The 19,532-nt window shown below is 39.3% G+C and overlaps 1 protein-coding gene across 1 annotated transcript in view; it reads right to left on the bottom strand.

The window, feature by feature from the left end:
* The window catches only part of Ncapg2 (non-SMC condensin II complex subunit G2), a 74,022-nt gene that overhangs the window by 13,134 nt on the left and 41,356 nt on the right, over positions 1 to 19,532 (bottom strand). The window contains exons 23-27 of the mRNA XM_059279224.1: positions 18,579 to 18,766; positions 17,277 to 17,417; positions 14,476 to 14,579; positions 12,587 to 12,687; positions 10,907 to 11,006 (exon numbers count right to left, since the gene is read on the bottom strand). Coding sequence (XP_059135207.1) covers positions 10,907 to 11,006; positions 12,587 to 12,687; positions 14,476 to 14,579; positions 17,277 to 17,417; positions 18,579 to 18,766 — 634 coding nt within the window. The remainder of the gene's footprint in view (positions 1 to 10,906; positions 11,007 to 12,586; positions 12,688 to 14,475; positions 14,580 to 17,276; positions 17,418 to 18,578; positions 18,767 to 19,532) is intronic.

The raw sequence follows: 19,532 nt of genomic DNA, 5'->3' as shown, positions 1-19,532 counted from the left end.
CCCCTGCCTCTCAATATATATAAAAAATATATATTTTCCATAACACCGGCATGCCTTATCCACTGGCAGGGCTGAACTCAGCACTTTCGCCAAAAACTCCGTAATAAAACTATTATTTTCCTGTATCTTTAGTCCCTATTACTTTGTCTTTAGTCCCTGTTCATTTGTTTTTAGTCCCCCCTTTTTCTTCTTTAGTCCCTTTTTCTTTTTTCTTTAGTCCCTGTTCAGGCGCCATTCTGTGGGGCGTTTACCCAACCACCCCCACAGTTCCCCAGAGTTTTCTTGAGTGCGAGCAGCAGGAAATATTAGATAGAAGGATTTATTGCGGAGAATATCGCGGAGATAGACAGATAGAAAATAAAGGATAGCCTCGAGAGGGCCTGGAACCTATTCCAACGGGCCCCGACTGTCTCTGCCCCAGGGTATTTATAGAGATGCCAAGGGGTGGAGCAAAAGACCTCCTCCCCCAGCACAGCCAAGTGCAGACCATCTCAGACACCTGCACTCAGGCCCGTGGTCTAATCATCCTCTATGAGGACCTGCTGGGTAAAGCCACGAGGAACCCGAGAATGGGCTCCCACAGGGGTATTACCCAAAATACACAAAGATCTCTTAAAACTCAACTAAAGAAAACAACCAACCTGATTAAAAATTAGGCTAAAGATCTTTTATCCCCTTCATTTTTAATCTTATGTATATGAGTGTTTTAGCTGCATGTACATCTGTGTATAACATGCATGAAGTGCTCTTTAAATCCCAGTACTCAGAAGGCAGAGACAGGCACAACTCTGAATTCAAGGCCACCTTGGTCTATAGAGCGAGTTCCAGAAAAGCCAGGAATACTGAGAAATCTTATCTCCAAAGACTAAAAGTACAAACAAACAAACAAAAATGCTTAATCTATAACAATAATCAAACAAAAAAAATCTCAGGAACAGAACATACAGGACTTCTGGGATACTATTAAAATCTAAACCTGTAAAACATACATATAGAAGAAGAGACCCAAGTCAAAGGCACAGAAAACATTTTCAACAAAATCATCAGAGAAAATTTACCAAACATAAGGAAAGAGATGCCTATTAAGGTACAGGAGACATATAGAACACCAAAAAGGATCAGAAAAGAATCTCCCCACATTATATAATTATCCAAACACTAAGTACAGAACAAAGAAAGGACACTGAAAGCTGCGAGAGAGAAAGACCAACTCACACACAAAGGCCGGCCCATCTGAAGAACACCTGGCTTTTCAATGGAACTTTAAAGGACAGAAGGGCTGGAATGATGCTCTATAAAACCACAGATGCCAACCCCGAACCACTATACCCAGCAAAACTATCAACTGTAATCAAAGGGAAAGAAAATTCTACCTTGATAAAGTAAAATTTAAGGACTGCATGTCCACTAAGCCAGTTTTACAGAGGATACTGGGAAATATTTCAGTCTGAGGAGAAAATGAAACACACCCAGGAGGGCACAAGGACTACATAATCTCACAACAATTAATCTAGAGAGGTTTATGAATCACAAAATAACGGGGATTAATAAATATCAGCAGAACTAATTACTAAATAAATAGACACAGATTAACCGACTAGAGAACACACTCCATCTTCTTGCTGCCTGTAAGAAAAACACCTCACCATCAATAGCAGACACCACTTTAGGATTAAAAGGATAGAAAAAGGTGTTCAAAGCACACAGAACAAGGAAACAAGCTGAAGGAGCTATTCTAACACCCAACACAAAACATACTTCAAAATGAACTAACGAATTAATTTGGCTAAAATAAATCTGGAGAAAACTCTTGATTTTTTTTTTTTTTTTTGGAGACATAATCTCTCTATGTAGCCCTGGATGTCCTAGACCTCACTATATAAACCAGCTTACTCTCAAACTTAGAAATTCATTGTTCCTGCATCCTGAGTGCTGGGATTAAAGGCATACACCATCACACTCAGTTGACATCTTAAATCAAATGGATCTAACAGTCATTTACAGGATTTTCTACCTAAATGCTAAAAAAAAAATACACTTTTTTCTCAGCAGCCCATGAAATTTTCTCTAAAACTGACCACATATTAGGACACAAAGCAAGTCTCAACAAATTTAGGGAAACTGAAAGAACATCCTATATTCTTTGATCACAAAGGAACAAGCTGGGTATCAACAGCAATAAAAACTAGAGAGTACACAAACTTGTGGGAGCTAAACAATACATTAATGAATGAAAATTAGATCAAGGGAGAAACCAAGAAAAAAATTTTAAATTCCTAGAATTGAGTGAAAATGAACATACAACACACCAAATCTAAAGAACACAATGAAAGCAGGAAAGAGGAAAATCATACTAAGTACCTACAGCTGAGAGAGGTGAGAGAGAGGGAGAGGGAGATCGATCACATACTAATAAATCAACAGCACCTGAAGGCCTTGGAAAAACAACAGTCAAAGATAGTATGAAAAGTCAGGGCCAGGCAAAGTGGTGCAGCACTCAGAGAGGCAGAGTCAGGTAGATCTCACAACCTGGTCTACACAGTGAGTCCTAGACCAACCAGCACTATATAATGAAATCTAACTTAAAAAAGAAACTGATGAACTCCTACATATATATGACCTACCTAACTAAATCAAGATAAAGTAAAGTCTTTTTACTAAGCCAGTATTGCCCTGATATCAAAACCAGACAAAGATCCAACAAAAAAGAAAAAACTATAGGTCATTTACTCTGATGAATATGGATGCAAAAATTCTCAATAAAATACTTGCAAATTGAATTCAAGAACACATCAAAAAGATTACTCATCATGATCAAGTCAGCTTCATTCTGGAGATGCAGGAATGGTTCAACATACACAAATCAGTAATTGCAATCATATGACCATCTTACTGGATGTAGGAAAGATCTTTGAAAAAATCCAAGATTCATTCATAAGTTCTGAAGGATCTAGGGATGGGGGGGGGGGAGGTAATCTAAATTAAATAAAGGCCATTTAAAAAAAAAGCTCACAGCCAACATTACACTAAATGGAGAGAAATCCGAAACATTTCCACTAAAATCAGGAACAAGACAAGGATGTTCACTCTCCATTCTTGTTTAGTACAGTGCTTGAAATCTTAGCTAGAACCATGAGACAAGTGATGGAGATAGAGGGGATACAAATAGGAAAGGAAGAAGTCAAAATATTGTTTTTTGCAAATATGGTCCCATATATAAAAGACACTAAAAAGCACATCATAAGACTCCCACAGCTGATAAATACATTCAGCTTAGTAGTGGGTACAAAATTGACACACAAAATCATTAGCCTTCCTATATACCAACAGCAAACACACCAAGAAAGAAAACGAAAACAAATCTCTTCACAATAGCCTCAAAAATACTGTGGAATAAATCTAAGGACATGAAAGACTTGTGTAATAAAAATTCCAAGACACTGAAGCCACTGAAGAAAACACAGAAGACAAAAATACCTCCTATGTTCATGAACTGATATGACCAATGTTGTGAAAATTGGAGGAAAAAATCTTAAATTTCACATGTAAACACAAAAGACACAGGATAGCCAAAACAAGTTAAACAACAAAAGAGTTACTGGAGCTATCAACATCCCTGATTTTAAATTATACTGCAGAGCTACAATAATAAAAACATTATGATACCGGCATAAAAACAGATATACTGATCAACAAAATAAAACGGAGGATCCAGATATGAATCCACAAACCTACAGGCACCTAAATTTTGACAAAGAGGCCAAAAATACACGCTGGAGAAAAGACAATGTCTTCAACAAATGGTGGTGTCCAAACTGGATAGCTGTGTACAGAAGAATGAAACGACATCCTCATCTCTCACCCTGCACAAAGCTCAACTCCAAATGGATTAAGGACCTCAGCATAAAACCTGATAGCCTGACTGTGAGAGAGGGGAAAACAGAGAATACACACTTGAACTTATACTATTGGAAAGCAGTTTTCTGGACAGGACCCCAGTAGCTCAGGCACTAAGATCAACAACTGATAAATGGGACCGCATGAAACTGAAAAGCTTCTATACAGCCAAGGACACCAATATTCAACTGAAGAGGTAGCCTACAGAATGGGAAAAAATATTTACTAGCTATACATCTGACAGAGGGTTAGTCTTTGGAATACATGAAGAAATAAAAAAAAATTAAGAAAATAAATACAATTTAAAAATGGAACATGGAACTAAACAGAGATGAAATACAGACAGCTGAGAAATGTTTTTTTTTCTTTTAATTTCTAACATTCAACAGGGAAATGCATATTAAAAATATTTTGGGATTTTATCTTATCCCAATCAGAATGGCCAAGTGAAGAAATATAAAAAATAAAAAAGTAAAAAAAGACAGCAGACACTGGCATGGCTGTAGGGAACTAGGAACACTTTCTGCTGGTGGTGGGATTGTAAACTGGTATAATCACTATGGAAACCAGTGTGGGGGGGGGGTCCTTAAAAAGCTGGAAATAAATTTATCACATAATCAAGCTATACAACTCTTGGGCATATACCCAAAGGACTTTATATCATACTACAGAGATATTTGCTCTTCCATGTTCACTGCTGCTCAATGCACATAGCCAAGAGATGGAAATAGTCTAGATGTCAATCAACTGATAAATGGGCAATAAAAATGTGGTACATTTCCACAATAGAATTATTATTCAGCTCTTAAAAAATGAAATTAATAGGTAAATGGATGAAACTGGAATTGATCATCCTAGTGAGGTAACTCAGACCCAAAGAGATGTTCATTTGTGGATGTTAGGTTTGATGTGTGTGTGTTTCATTTGGAATGCCTACTGAGGTTAGGAAATGAGGAAGGAGGACATCTTTCAAGTGAGATATACAGTTACATAAAGTGGGATAAGGGAATAAAGAAACAGGAAAGATTAAATGAGTTGGGGAATGGGAAGGCCCAGTAAGAGTGAATGTGGGTAGGGTATAAGTAACACTAAAGGCTTTTTGAAAAAGTCACATGGAAGCCTACTAGGGAATCTTCCTAAAATACATACAGATGCATATATTTTAAAAGGAATTACCTTATAATGGGGGGTCATTACCCTAACAAGACACAAGAGGCTAGTAAATAACAATCTCAGTACTAAGAATGGGTTACCTCTTTTTCAGCTGGTGGGGCCCCATAATTCCCAAAGATAACAGGCAGGTGGTTTGATTAGCCTCCACAACTTGACCTTAAGACTCTCTTTATGAAAATACCATATACTTGAGTCATACAACATGGAGAAACCAAACTGGTACTCACATGGAAACTTCATTCCTGCTGACTAGCTTTCATAGTGCTAGAAGGTGCTATGCATGCCAGTAAAGGAAAAAGTAACATCAATCTTATCCAGCTTATCCAAGAGCCACAATAAGGACTGGCCTGACAAGTATCCCCACTGGTGCAATGGCGGCATGGATGTTGGGAGTAACAGTCTTTTTTTGTTTGTTTGTTTGTTTGTTTGGATCTAAGGACCACATCCTAAGATGGAACCAATACTTGGTATTGTCAATGGGTCTGAGAACCTGTGGCTAGACAGGTCACAGGCCCTATGGAAAAAACTAATACTTCTATTATTCTGCTAAAAGAACACAGTGATATAACAATTTCTAATGATTTATTGCAACACCCATAGATCAGTACATCTGTCAACCCACATCAGAGAAGCTTCTTCTTCCAGTGGATGGCAATTAACAGACCTTCAACTGGTGAGTAAGCAGACAATAAGAGACTGTGGAGTGTTTAGCACTAAATGGAAAATACCTATTACAGCCCTTCTCCCTCAGGCTCAGGGAGCATCAGAGAAGAAGGGGAAGAAAGACTGTAAGAAGTGGAGATGGTGGATAACTTCAAGGAAACAGTATTTTCCAGACACAACAAAGCAGTTATCCATAAAACTCACAGTAATTGTGACAGCATGCACAAACAAGTGCAAGCTCAAACCAGACAAAAATCCCAAAATGGAGCAGGCAGGAAGCAGGCAAGAAATCCCTCCAGTAGCTGAGGAGCTATTGACATTTGGTAGGTGCTAAAGAGAGTCAATATTCGGGCTGGAGAGATGGTTCAGAGGTTAACAGCACCGACTGCTCTTCCAGAGGGCCTGAGTTCAATTCCCAGCACCCACATGGTGGCTCACAACCATCTGTAATGAGATCTGGCACCTCTTCTGTATACATAATAAATAAATAAATCTTAAAGAAAAAAAGAGAGAGAGAGTCAATATTCTTTAATGGAATAATCCATGCTGAGCCACACTCCAGGGCAGGCCCCACTCCCCAGAGCAGATAGATGGGCAACACAAATTGGCCTCCACGGTTTTAATAAAAAAGGAGAAGAGGAAGAAGGATGAAGGTGAAGAAGGGGCACTGATCAAAGTCGGGGGGAGGGGTAAAAAGGTGAGGGTAGATCTGGAAGATGGCAGTGAGGGGCTTGAATATGATCAAAATTTTGATTGTAATAAAATTCTCAAAGAATTAATAAAAATATTATTTTTAAAAAGAAAGGAAAGATCTAACAGACATTTAGTAAAGAAGAGAGACAACAATAAGTTTATGAAAAAGTACTCAGGAAAGCACAGTAAAGCAACAAGATGCCACTATACACCTAATAAAATGGCCCAAAACCCAGAACACAACTAACCAAACCATGTGAAGATGAGGAATGGCTGAACTGCCATTCCCTGTGGTGGAGATGCAAAACTATATAGTCACTCTGGAGGACAGGCAGATGTTTTCTTACAAAATATACCCTTACCATAGATCCAATAACCTTGCTTCTTGGCTTTACTCAAGTTAAAAATTTACATGCACACAAAAAAAATGGCATGAATATTTGATCAAACGTCATGACCGAAATAACTTGGGGAAGAAAGGTTTATTTCACCTTACAATTTATAGTCTATCATCCAGGGAAGTCAGAGAAGGAACTCAAGGCAAGAACCCGGAGGTAGGAGCTGATGAGGGGCCATGGAGGAGTGCTGCTTATCTGCTTGCTCCTCATAGTTTGCTCAGTTTGTTTTCTTATATACCCAGGACCACTTGTCCAGGGGTAGCACTACCTGTATCAATTATCAATCAAGAAAATGCCCCACAGGCCAGGGCAGTCTTACAGAGGCATTTTCAATTGAGGTTCTCTTTTCTCAGATGATTCTAGCTTGTGCAAATTTACAAGAACCTAGCCAGCACCATATTAACAGCAGCTTTATTCATAACTCCTCAAACTTGGAAATGGGTGAGATATTCCTTAGCAGAGGTAAAGGTTAATTTTTTGTTTTTCAATTTGATTGAGTTAAGGGATGCTCAGACAGCTGGCATAGCACTATTTCTGCATGTGTCTAAGAGGTTATATTTAGAACAGATCAGCACTTAAACAGTGAACTAAAGAGGTTAAGTCCTCACACTATATGGTGTACACTTGACTCTCTTCTGGAGCTAGGGCAATTCTTCATCCCTTCTGTATCAAACCCTACGTTCTCAGGCTTCCTGACTCTAGATCTTACACCACCCTCCAAAGATACAAAAGCAAATGTGAAACCAAATATAAGCTAGGGGCTCTGTGTGATAATGATATGTCAATGCATGGTAATCCACTGTTAACGAGTGTGCTGCTATGGTTTAGGATATAAACAGTGAGAGACTGTACGCACATACTGGGACAGGGGACATACGGAAACTCTCTCTACCTTCATGTCAGTTTTCCTAAGAATTAAGTGTTTTAAAAACTAAGCCCACTAAATTATTCTAACATTACAGGAATTGTTCAACATTAAAAGATCTCATACTACCATCTCTCTGCATGCATGCATCTATCCATCCACATCCATAAACTGAACAAAACAGACTTAAAACATTCCTTTTAAAAAAAGCCCAGTCTGTACTGAACATATGCAGACTTTTTGTTGTTATACTGTAGTGCTTAGCAAAGACAACACCAATTCACTGTATTATCAGTAACCTAAAGGTGATTTTTAAAGTTCACAAGAGGTATGCATAAGTTACATGCAAGTTCTATTATACCACTTATATAAAGAATTTAACCATCGATTTACAGCACTTTCACGTTGATCTTCCTCCAATTCCCTCCTCACCTCTTCCCCTGCTTCTCTCCTGCCGTTCTCCTTCAGCCTCTCTTCCGCTTTCAAGTCACATGTATTCTATCACTTTCATGTTTAATTTCCCCATCCTATTACTCTTGAAATGTTTTTCATATTTAAAAATTCCTTACAGTTATCAGTTATTTGTAATTTACAAAAGCAATAAGCCATATGGTACAAGGAGCAGTAAGGACTTCCTAAACTGTAATCCCCATCACTGAAATGCCATCTCATACACACAGAGCTGCTTGGCACATTTCTAAAACTCTGAAACAGCTTTCCACACACTGCTTTTTACAAATGAACTCAGTCTACCTGTCCTGCACGCCTATCCTGCCTTGCACACAGGTACAGTTAGTTCTGTGTGTATTCAACACAGAGGATTCTTCTGTTGAGGAAGAAATGATTTTAGTATGTAAAAAGAAAGAAATGAATGAAGAAGTGCTTGGAAAGGACAGATCCAAAAACAAGGCTGCACAGCTAAGAGTGTATAGCTGTGAGCACAGCTCAAAGTCACTGTTCCAGATACAAAGGCAGCTTGGCTTGCTTCACTTGACTGATATACCAAGTAGTGTCACTTCTACCCCAGTGCACTCTTGCTGTGGATATCGTTCTGTATAAATAAAACACTGATCGGCCAGTGGCCAGGCAGGAAGTATAGGCGGGACAAGGAGAGAGGAGAATTCTGGGAAGCGGAAGGCTGGAGAGACACTGCCAGCCGCCACCATGACAAGCAGCATGTGAAGATGCCGGTAAGCCACGAGCCACATGGCAAGGTATAGATTTATAGAAACGGATTAATTTAAGATATAAGAACAGTTAGCAAAAAGCCTGCCACAGCCATACAGTTTGTAAGCAATATAAGTCTCTGTGTTTACTTGGTTGGGTCTGAGCGGCTGTGGGACTGGCAGGTGAGAGAGATTTGTCCTGACTGTGGGCCAGGCAGGAAAACTCTAGCTACACACTCTAAGTGTTGGCTTGTGATACATGTTCAAACTGTTACAGCACATATACAGTGTCTAAAACTGACGACTGGGGAAAATAAAACAAATGTTTTAAAATTTTTAAATATGAGCTGGAGACTTAACTCAGTGGCAGAGTCTATATATCATGTGGGAAGCACTGGGTTCAATTCCTAGCACCATCAAAATAAAAATGATAATCTGAAATCAATTTCAAAAAATTAAATTTTGTTTTATCATTTTTATGTATAGTTACCAATTATATTAACACAGACCCATTTTACTAACAATAATAAAAATTAGAGTAATGGGTTAGAAACGTATTCAGTAATCCTTTCATTTACTATAATATCTCAATTCTCAAAATCATTTATAAACCTAAATCCTAGTCAAGTAAGCATTTGGTATTTAAGCCTATGTAACAAGTCCACAAAAAAGCAACACTCTAGAAGTGTATACATAAATTAGCAATTCAAGATTTTGAAAGGCTCTCTGCAAAGGAGAATGTAGCTATACAGCATAATTTGCTTCACACTAAGACTGCCTAGTGAAGTGCCTATAACAATTGATCTCTTTACTTCATGCAAAAACAGCACAGGTTACCAAGATGTCCTAGAGAGGAAAACAACTTAGGAACACGCTTGTCAACAGCAGTCTGAGTAACCAAAAATTTCCCAGGAAGAAAGAAAATGCATCTCACTGTGACAAGGCAAGGCAGTGCAGAGGTTCCTCTATCTTGTATTCTCGCTGAGGCCATTTTAGGTTTAACTAGAATTTGATCTCCTTGATAAGAAGCCAGGAGGAAAATTATACAACTCTATTCTAGGAACCCAAGGTCAAGATGCCTCAGTTAACTTATCTCAGGGTCTGTTAAACTGCTTGTTTGTACAGGACCTCCTCTTCCAGCTACCAGCTTATCTTAGCATCTGTTAAACTGCTTGCTTGTACAAAACCTCCTCCTGAAGCTGTGGAGGAAGATACCAGGATGTGGGTTTTGCCTTAAAAAAAAACCTTATTCTATATGCTTGGTGCTACACTTGAGTCCCAAACAACTGAGTGTATTAACAGCCGGCTGGAATAAAGACTTTCAATTGGCTATAGACTGAGTCTGAGTGGTCTTCTCTGGTAGGCACCCCATAATAACACTAAGGGCTAGGAATGAACCTTAACACTACAAGACAGACTTTCATTCATACCTGGGAAATACCTGTGGCTTTCAAATGAAGCAAATTATCCAAAACAATGTCTCATTTGAAAATTGTGAATTTGGGTAAATGTTCTTTCTTTTCTATAATAAAGTTTCACAAATGATGGTTTTCTTTTGTTTCTGAAAAGCATTTGTACCTCAAACAGAAACAGCTGTTTTAGTCACTGTTCTACTGACACAACAAAACATCATTACCAAGGCAACTTACAAAACAAAGCATTTAATTTGGAGGTCACAGTTCCAGAGGATTAGAGTCCACGATGGTAGGGACCATGGCAGCAGGCATAGCACTGGAGCAGAAGCTGGAGCTTACATATGATCCACAAGCACAGGCAAAGAGGGAGCTAACTGGAAATGGTTTGGAACCCCAAAGCCCATCCCTAGTGACACACCTCCTCCAACAAGGCCACACCTTCTAATCCTTCCAAAACAGTTCTACCAACTGGGGACCAGGCTTTCAAACACATGAACTATGTGGGCCACTCTCATTCAAATGACCATAATCTCCATCCTTACACCGTAGGCTTCTAATCACCTGGCTCTAACGAACTGAATAAAAGAGCAATCCCAAACATACCCAGCACTCAGCTGGAGTAAGTCTCACATTTACCTTTCAAGGCTATCCTCTTCCAAAGTGATCTCCATAAATGTCTTCAGCTTTCTGTTCACAGTCTCTACAGCCTCCTTCAGCTTTGCACTTCTATGTTTACCTGTAAGAAGATTGCAGGGAAAAAGAAAAGCTCTCAACATCACTACATACTCTGCTGTGTACATGGGGTCAGTTCTTTGTTGTTTTGTTTTTCCCGAGCTAACCCTGGCTGAGTGCAGGACAATTATCCCTTCCACAGAGATGCTGTGAGAGTGATCTGCTATGTGTGAAGGAGTGACAACCAGCACAAATCAGATTCTTCCACTGCTTACATACTGGCAGGTACTCAGCACCCCACATCCATGCTTACATCGCCTCAATGAGGCATGTCCTTTGCTCTGCAGAACACATGTGCTCTGTGCCTCTAAATCAGGGGAAGTCACTCAGACAAGCCTTTTATGGAGCCCACACGGGGCCTAAAAACTTTTAAAAAGCATCACTGACTGAGCACCCTAACACCAAAATCTGTAATCTGCAACATTCTAAAATTCAAAACTTTTTTGTCCCACTTACGTGTTTCAGATTTTAAAGTATTTCAGATTTTAAATTTAGGGATTCTCAATCAGTATGTTTCATGTAAATAGTGCAAAACCTATGAACTCCCAAATCTGAAAGAATTCTTGTCCTAAACATGTGAGTGAAAGGTACTCAAGCTTTGTAAATCTTCACAGATGTGGTGGGCATCCTAGCTCATGGGATAGGAGCGATCTTTACCTGCAAAGTACTAAAGTTGAAAGACATTTTACCATCAGTAGAACTTAACAGAAAATATGGAAACGTGAATATACCCAGCCTGAAAGGATGCCACTGTACTTCACACTGAGCATCTTACAGGTACTGCCAATTATTTTTCAGCACTACTTTCAAAGGTTAAGTATTCAAGAGGCATAATGCCAACATGTATACTGTTTAAAAAATAAACTTTGGAATAATTTTGGTACTGGATTTCGATAATGTTGACCAAAGTCCTCAGTTTGAGCACTACTCTTGCTTCAGCTTCCTGAGTAGCTGGGCCTACAGGCCTGTGCTACAGGGCTCACCCAGATTTTTAAACAATAAGTAACACAGGGCAAAGCAATAGAAATTCAATTCTGAGGTGGGCCTAGTGGCCCAGACCTGTAACCCCAGCAACTAGCAAGGCTAAGGCAGGAAAACCCCAAGATCCAACTGGGTTGCAGAATGAGTTCAAGGCTAGCCTAGGTAAGTTAGTCAGACCCTGTCTCAAAATTAAAAAGGGAGCTGGTGATACAGTTCGGTGATAGATCACTTATCTATGCTGCACAAGGCAAGAGGGAGAGGAAAGGGGAAAGAAGGAAGGAAGGAAGGAAGAAGGGAAAAAGAGGAAAAGGGAAGAAGGAAGGGATCCAATTCTGAAGTACAGTGTATTTACATGTGCCCAACAGTGAAAGTGAAAGGTAGATGGAGCTACGATGCAGAACAGGTAAGCTCATGCAAAGACAGGGCCAGTGGATGGCACTGTACTCAGAGAACACCAGGGAACAAGGGTGAAAAGGCTGTGGGAAACCTTTTCTGTCCTAGCAGAGGAGAGGATGAAACAGGCCAAATTCCCAAACATCTCTAACATGAGCAACAAACAAGGACACGATCAGTAACACCAGATGGAGAGAAAATGTAACCAACCTTTGTTAATAATCAAAATAATATGCAGAACAGCTGTGAGGCACACAATGCCTTCAATATCACCAGAGGTTACACATGCCTTTAGTTCATCCAAAAATGACCTATGAAATCAGCAAACATCTGAAATTATTCCACATCCCAATACCTTATAGAAAAATAAACAAAGGCAAGGTTTACCCACAATCATAAACACCACTTTTCAGGTAACATGAGAAATTGCCTGAGGCCCTCCCTACATGTATTTTATATATATAAATTTATATATATATATATATATATATATATATATATATATATATATATCAGTTGTTGCAGGTAAAATGTTAAAACCAGATGGTATGCATAGAAAGAGATCAGGAATATTGTGGCCTTTGAAAAACATTGTGGCTACGTTCTACAGTACAATGCACATAAGAGATATTTAATAGGCTGCTGAAAGGCAATCCACAGCTCTCAGAATGATGCAATTAAGCATTCATGAGACATATCCACACTAAAGAGTGCCATACGTGTTCAAAGTCTGAGAAGCAAATCCCTTTGTATCCTCAGTCCCCTGTGCATTACTACAAACCCTAGAATCCCAGTAGTGATAAATGGACGGTGGAATTAAGAGTTGTTTATGTGAAATAATTTGAATTCAGAATCTGTAGAAATGAAAACTTTTGTGTTACTGGAACAAATGATGCTGGTTAGCTGGAGCTGAAGAATCTGCTATGATTAATAAGAGACAAGCATCACTGAGGTGAAATCAAGAAAGTACTTCCATAGAATCAGCACACAGAAGTTGAGGGTCTAGTTGGGGGAGGGGTGGACAAGCTGTATGTGGGGTTGCCTAAGCTCTTTGGAGCCCGTAAATCTAGATTTGGAGCTACACTGACAGATTTTGGTTTTGCTGAAGTGTTATTGCTTTTATGCCTTGCCTCTTCCTTCTTGTAATAACAAAAGCATATAACTTGCTTTTTTTTTGTTTTGTTTTTCAGGAGCCCACAGTTTAAAAAAATATTACTTTTTTTAAACAAATAAATTGAACTTTCAAAGTGTTGAAATTTTTAAGTACCATGGGACTTTTGATGTTACACTGGGACTTTTAAAGTTATAACATGTTTTACATTGTGATATTAACATGTAATCTTGGGGATAAACAAGAAAGAAAAGGTTATGGTTTAACAGTGATGTGTGTGTGTGTGTGTGTATGTCAAGCTGACAATGAGTCAATTTTGCTATCAAGTTTTTGTCAACACACTGGAATCATCTGGAAAGACAGGACCTTAATTGAGAAAACACCTCCATCAGATTGACCTGTGGGCATGACTATGGTACATTTTCTTGATTAATATTGATGTTGGAGGGCCATGCCAATGTGGGTGGCACCACCCTGGGGCAGATGGTCCTGAGCTGTATAAGAAAGCAAAATGAGCAAGTCATGGAGAGCAAATCAGTAAGCATTGTTTCTACTTGGTCTCTGCTTTCAGTCCCTGACTTGGCTTTTCTCCATGATGGACTACAACCTGAAAACCAAGTAAATCCTTTCCTCCTCAAGTTGATTTTGGTTAGTGTTTTATCAAAGCAACAGAGAAGAAAACTAGAACATACAGTAATAAGTATTTTTGTACACACATTTTTTTCTTGTCTAACAGAATTTAGTTGTGTTAAATATAGCTAAAAACTATTTAAATGTATATAACAGTTTATAAAAAGTAATGGCTCTTTATGAAAATTTAACATAAGCATTTTCTATCACTCACAAAATGAAGAAAAAGTCTATGGAATGTTTTTCTCAGGGGGTAAAAATACCTTTGAAAACCTGAGAATAAAAAGTAACAGATTACAAGGCACTGAGAAAAAATACAAATAGAGTTGTACCAAGATCAGAGAGAGAGGACAATTACCTGACCACATCCGAAGACCTCATTATTACTCCCACTAAACACCTTGAAAATGGAGGAAGGTCAGCAAGACACTGTGGTGTGGTCAGTTCTTCTATATTAGAGACCTAGGAAAGTTTCAGATCAGTACATTATAAATAGCCTGGACTGACAGTTTGGTTCACATTGACTTAGACTCTCTTCTATTTGACCAAAGCATTCCAGAAACTCAAAGGAACAAGCTTTATTCACTACAGTTAATTACGAATGCAGTGTTGTTTTGCACAAGAACATTTTAGTCTGTGAAACGGAAATAAAGGACATGTCACTTAGCAGGCCTTTTGTCAAATGGCCTTTATTTAATTTGATATCATCTATACACAATATACTTTTATGTCAAGTCAATTTAACCAGTTCTTCTCAGCCCAGATTAGAATCTCAGTCTTAAAATGCTGGTGTTTCGGTCTAAAGCAGCAGTTCTCAACATGTGGACCATGATCTCTTTGGGGATTCAAACAACCCTTGGAAAACACAGATAGTTACATTGTAATTCATAACAGCAGCAAAACTGCAGTTATGAAGTAGCAATGAAAATAATTTTATGGTTGGGGGTCACCACAACATGAGGAATTGTATTAAAGAATTGCTGCATTAGGAAGGTTGAGAATGGCTGCTCTAGAGAAACCAAGTAAGATCCAGTCCACAGAAAAGATAAAATGGAATAGTAAAAGCTAGGCATGGTAGCTCATGCTTGTGATCTCAGCACTGTGGAGGCTGAGGTAGGGGATTATCATGAGTTCCAAGCCAGGATGAGCTAAAGTGTGAGTCCCTGTCTTAAATGCTAAAGACCAAGCACATCCGTAGCTTTAACATCAGATGAACTGTAAGCACTCCCCATGAAGGAAAGACACTGTTAAGCTGTTTCATAGAACTATCCCTGTGGCACACTTACAACATCTTAACTGTAAAGACAGGTCAGCAGTAAAGGCTGAAAACAGGGACCCTGTGCACATATGAAACTTAAGGGGAACCAGGCTGGCCTCAGAGCTAACTACGTAGACTTGGTGAAGCATTATGGAAAACAGATGTTTCCTAATAGGACAGTCAGAAATAAGATGTCAAAAGGAGACAGTAATTTTAAACGTGTATGCAACTCAACAAAAGGAAAACTGATAGGAAAAGTGAAAAAAGACTCATCCTCAGCTCAGTCCCACTACTTGGCTTACTGTGAGGCACAGGGCAGTACAGAATCCATGACTGTGCTGTGACAGGCAGGAACAGGGTCTGGGTTTGTCCAAAGGCCACTAATGCTTTATAACTTCAGCCATACAGCTTTCTGAAATTAGGTCCTTAGTAATCTTAGGTTTATGCTTTATGTCACCTAGCAAGTTAAGAATTACTTTCTTAAACCAAACAATCTCTCTTTACACTTTGAAGGACAGCCATAAATTCTAATTAATACTTTACAATTTAATAAACATTTTCATTTGTCATTTTATATTACAAAATTTGTATAATTAAAATAATTTCTCAGACTGGAGAAATGGTTAAGAGCACTTGTTTCTTTTGCGGAGGACCTAGGTTCAGCTCCCAGCATCCACTTGGTGGTTCAAAATCATCTGTTAATTCCAGTTCCAGGGAATCTGATGCCCTCTTTTGGCCTCCACATGCCCCAGGCATGCACACTGGGGCACACACACACGTACATGCAGGCAAACACTCATACACATAAAAATAAAGTAATATACACTTGATCATGAGCTGCACAGCTGCATGCTGACATTTTGGCAGAAAGGGACGGTATATCTGACAATGTCCCAAAACATTATACTAAGTATGCTGGCATCTATATAAGCATACTCAGGGTGTGGCACAGTGAGAATCTGCATGTTCATTTCTCAGAGTGCCCATGGTTAAGCAGTACAGACATTTCTAGAAGTATATGTAATTCAGCGAAAGTCCATCTTTTTATTCTGAGTAAACCCACTGCTACTTCTTTCCTTTACATTACTACCTATGTCCACATGGGACATCAAAGAGCTGAAGAGGAAAAATAGCACCTGCATGCTCTCTATGGTATAGTGTCACTTTCTGTGTTAGCTCAAATGATCACACTGATCAGATCAATTTTTAACCAAACAGATTAAATCTGTGTTAGTAAGTCTTTCATTCCCCTTTAGACATGATAGAAAAATAAAATACCCAAACTTCACGTTTCTGGATCTAGAGGGATGGCTCAGCTGCTAAGAGAGCTTCTGCTCTTATAGAGGACCCAGGTTCAGTCTCCAGAACCCACAAAGCAACTGACAACAGCCTGTAAATACAGTTGTAGAGGACCCAATACCCTCTTCTGGCCTCTGTGGGTGCCAAGCATGCATGCGGTACACATACACACATGTAAAACACTCACATACATAATAAATAAATCTTTAAAAATTCAAGCTTTCTATAGTTAAGAAATGAGAAAAAAAAAAAAAAAGAAAAAGGCACTGTACACCAAAACAGAACAGTCCTGCACTGTTTGCCCAATTATCCTGATTTCTTCTCCAGCAAAGAAGAATCTTGAGAAACTATCAACTCACTCAAAACTCTCAGAGCCAACAGACATATCCACATCCTGGGACCTAGTTCCATCTCAGTTAGGGGTGGCAACACCCTTAGCATATGCTCCACAGCTGCCACATGGCTCTAGACATCCAACCTGCTGAATGGCAAAGGACTGAAACCGACAAACAGTCCTCACCAAAAGCTTGCACTAGAAAACCCTAATCCTGTACTGTGAGCAGAACACAGCAACTAGCAATTTCAGAGTCAATATACCTCACCTTCCGCAGCTGATGACTTATTTCAACCACAGGCGCAGCAATCAATGTAGAAAGAACACCATGGTGGACTGCAGTGTCCTTGTACCAGGACTGGATAGTGCTGATAAATTCATGAAGAGGGGTCTGGACAGAATGAAAGAGCTACAAAAAAAATCACATTAGTCACTGTCAGTACAGCTAAAAATCAGTTTTCAAAAAACAGGTACCAGATGTGGTGGCTCACATCTGTATCTAAGAATGCACCAGGCTAAGTAAGGAGGAATGAGGTGAATTTGAGGCCAGCCTGGGCTACATTGGTGAGTTCCAAACCAGCTTAAGCTACAGAGTGAGAGCTTGCCTCAAAAATAATAATAAAATGGCTGCTAGGCATAGAGGCACACATCTTGGGAGGCAGAGGCAGGCGGGTTTCTGTGGGTACAAGGCCAGCCTGGTCTATACAGCAAGTTCCAGGACAATCAGAGCTCTATAACAAAAAGAAGCTGTCTCAAAAACAGCAACAACAAAAACCAATAAAATAAAAAGAATGTAAGTATCAATAGTAAGGAAGGCTGGAAGAAGGAAAGAATGACATTAAAATAAAATCATCAGCTCAGGCAGTGCTTCTGAATGATACTACTCAATGGATGGTGGAAGACATGACAGAGGGTCAAAGACTGGGCATAAACTACAGATCACAAACACTTGAAACAACTATGAACTGGGCTAGGAAAAACTATGTCAACAATGCTCAAGTATTTCCACAAGCTAAGTCTAGAAGAAAATTGAGAATCTTTGATATTTCATAAACAGCCTTCCATTTAAACATTTTTTTTAAATTAAAACAATAATAGCCCATTGATAGAAAAAAAAGATGGCCCTCTTTGCTAACAGTATAACTTATTCAGGAACAGGCTTTACAGTTTTTAGGAGCAGGTCTAGTCCCTTTGATTTTTATGACCCGGTTCCTCAATCATCTCAGCCTATGAGCTTTCCACCATCAACAGAAAACCATGATCCCTTCAAGGTGCCTCTAAATGGGGACATTAACAGAAGGGAGTTAGCACTCTCCCGGCAGTGACTGTCCCTCTGAAAAGAGCATCTTCACAAACACATTCTTTCTGGGAAGCTCTGGAATCACGGCTGCACAGATCAGTCCTGCTTACAGGCCTGACATTCATGGGACCTCAACCCCTGAGCTCAAGACTACAGGTCTACATGCCACCAAAGAATGAAGGCATGCTTAGCTTTAGGGCTGGCATCCAATCACTGCTTAACACCCAAAGCAGATAGCACAGTGGGACCTGACCAGTTCAAGCATAATACCGGCAGACTTTCTTCTGGCTGCTTCCTGAAGGTCCAGGCAACACATTCCAACATCTTCTGAAATACTTCCTGGACTGAGTCAAACAGCATTGTGACTTCTTCATCTGAATCTGTTTTCTGAATCATGGAGTTTCCAGTTATCTCCTTCAGAATGCCAAGAAGTAATGAAATGTAAAAAAATCCCTTCACTAGAAAGAAAAGGAGAACCATCAATTACCTACGCACATATTCAGCTGAAATTGTGTAACACATGTACATGATGGTAATGGAAGAACCTGTTACAACTGAGTCAGCAGGAAACATCTTGATCAGACTGATCCAAACTAGAACCAAACTCAAAATGTTTTCTCCACACAACTATAAAACTGACTTCTTCCCCAGCAGCAACAGCACAGCTGACTCAGTAAACTGAGAACTTGTTCGCTGCATGAGGACAACAACTAGCAATGTGACTCCTGTAACACCTGAGTTAAAAAACACAGACTTTCTCTTATATTAATACTATGTAAAAACCCAGCAAGGACAAGTCCAACCTCTCATCTCTCAATATCATTTGATAACGCCATAGATTTTCTGGTTGTAGCCTATTGGTTTCCTTTGGTGTGTGCGTGTGCGTGTGTGTGTGTATTTCAATTACCTCCCTGACTGGATACATAATCTGGTAAATTTTGTTCTGTATATAAGCCTAAAAGCACTGTTCCTCCATTTTTATTTCCAATCCATCTTTCCAGTGAAAGCTACAAAAGCAGAGACAGTGGCCTGCCCCAGTGAGCTTCAGGGCACCCTATGTCACCCTGCCCCACTCTAACACATGGCTCAGGTGCTGATTAGCCCTTAACTTCTGGGTACCAGACAGTAAGCCGCCTGGCAGAATCCATGGTACAAGGCACTTTAAAATAAAACAAGCATGAAATAAAGCACAGAAATGATGCTCCTCACAGACAGCCTATTGTC

Source organism: Peromyscus eremicus, chromosome 14 (assembly GCF_949786415.1).
Source record: "Peromyscus eremicus chromosome 14, PerEre_H2_v1, whole genome shotgun sequence".
Lineage (NCBI taxonomy): Eukaryota > Metazoa > Chordata > Mammalia > Rodentia > Cricetidae > Peromyscus > Peromyscus eremicus.
This window is presented reverse-complemented; position numbering and strand designations above follow the sequence as displayed.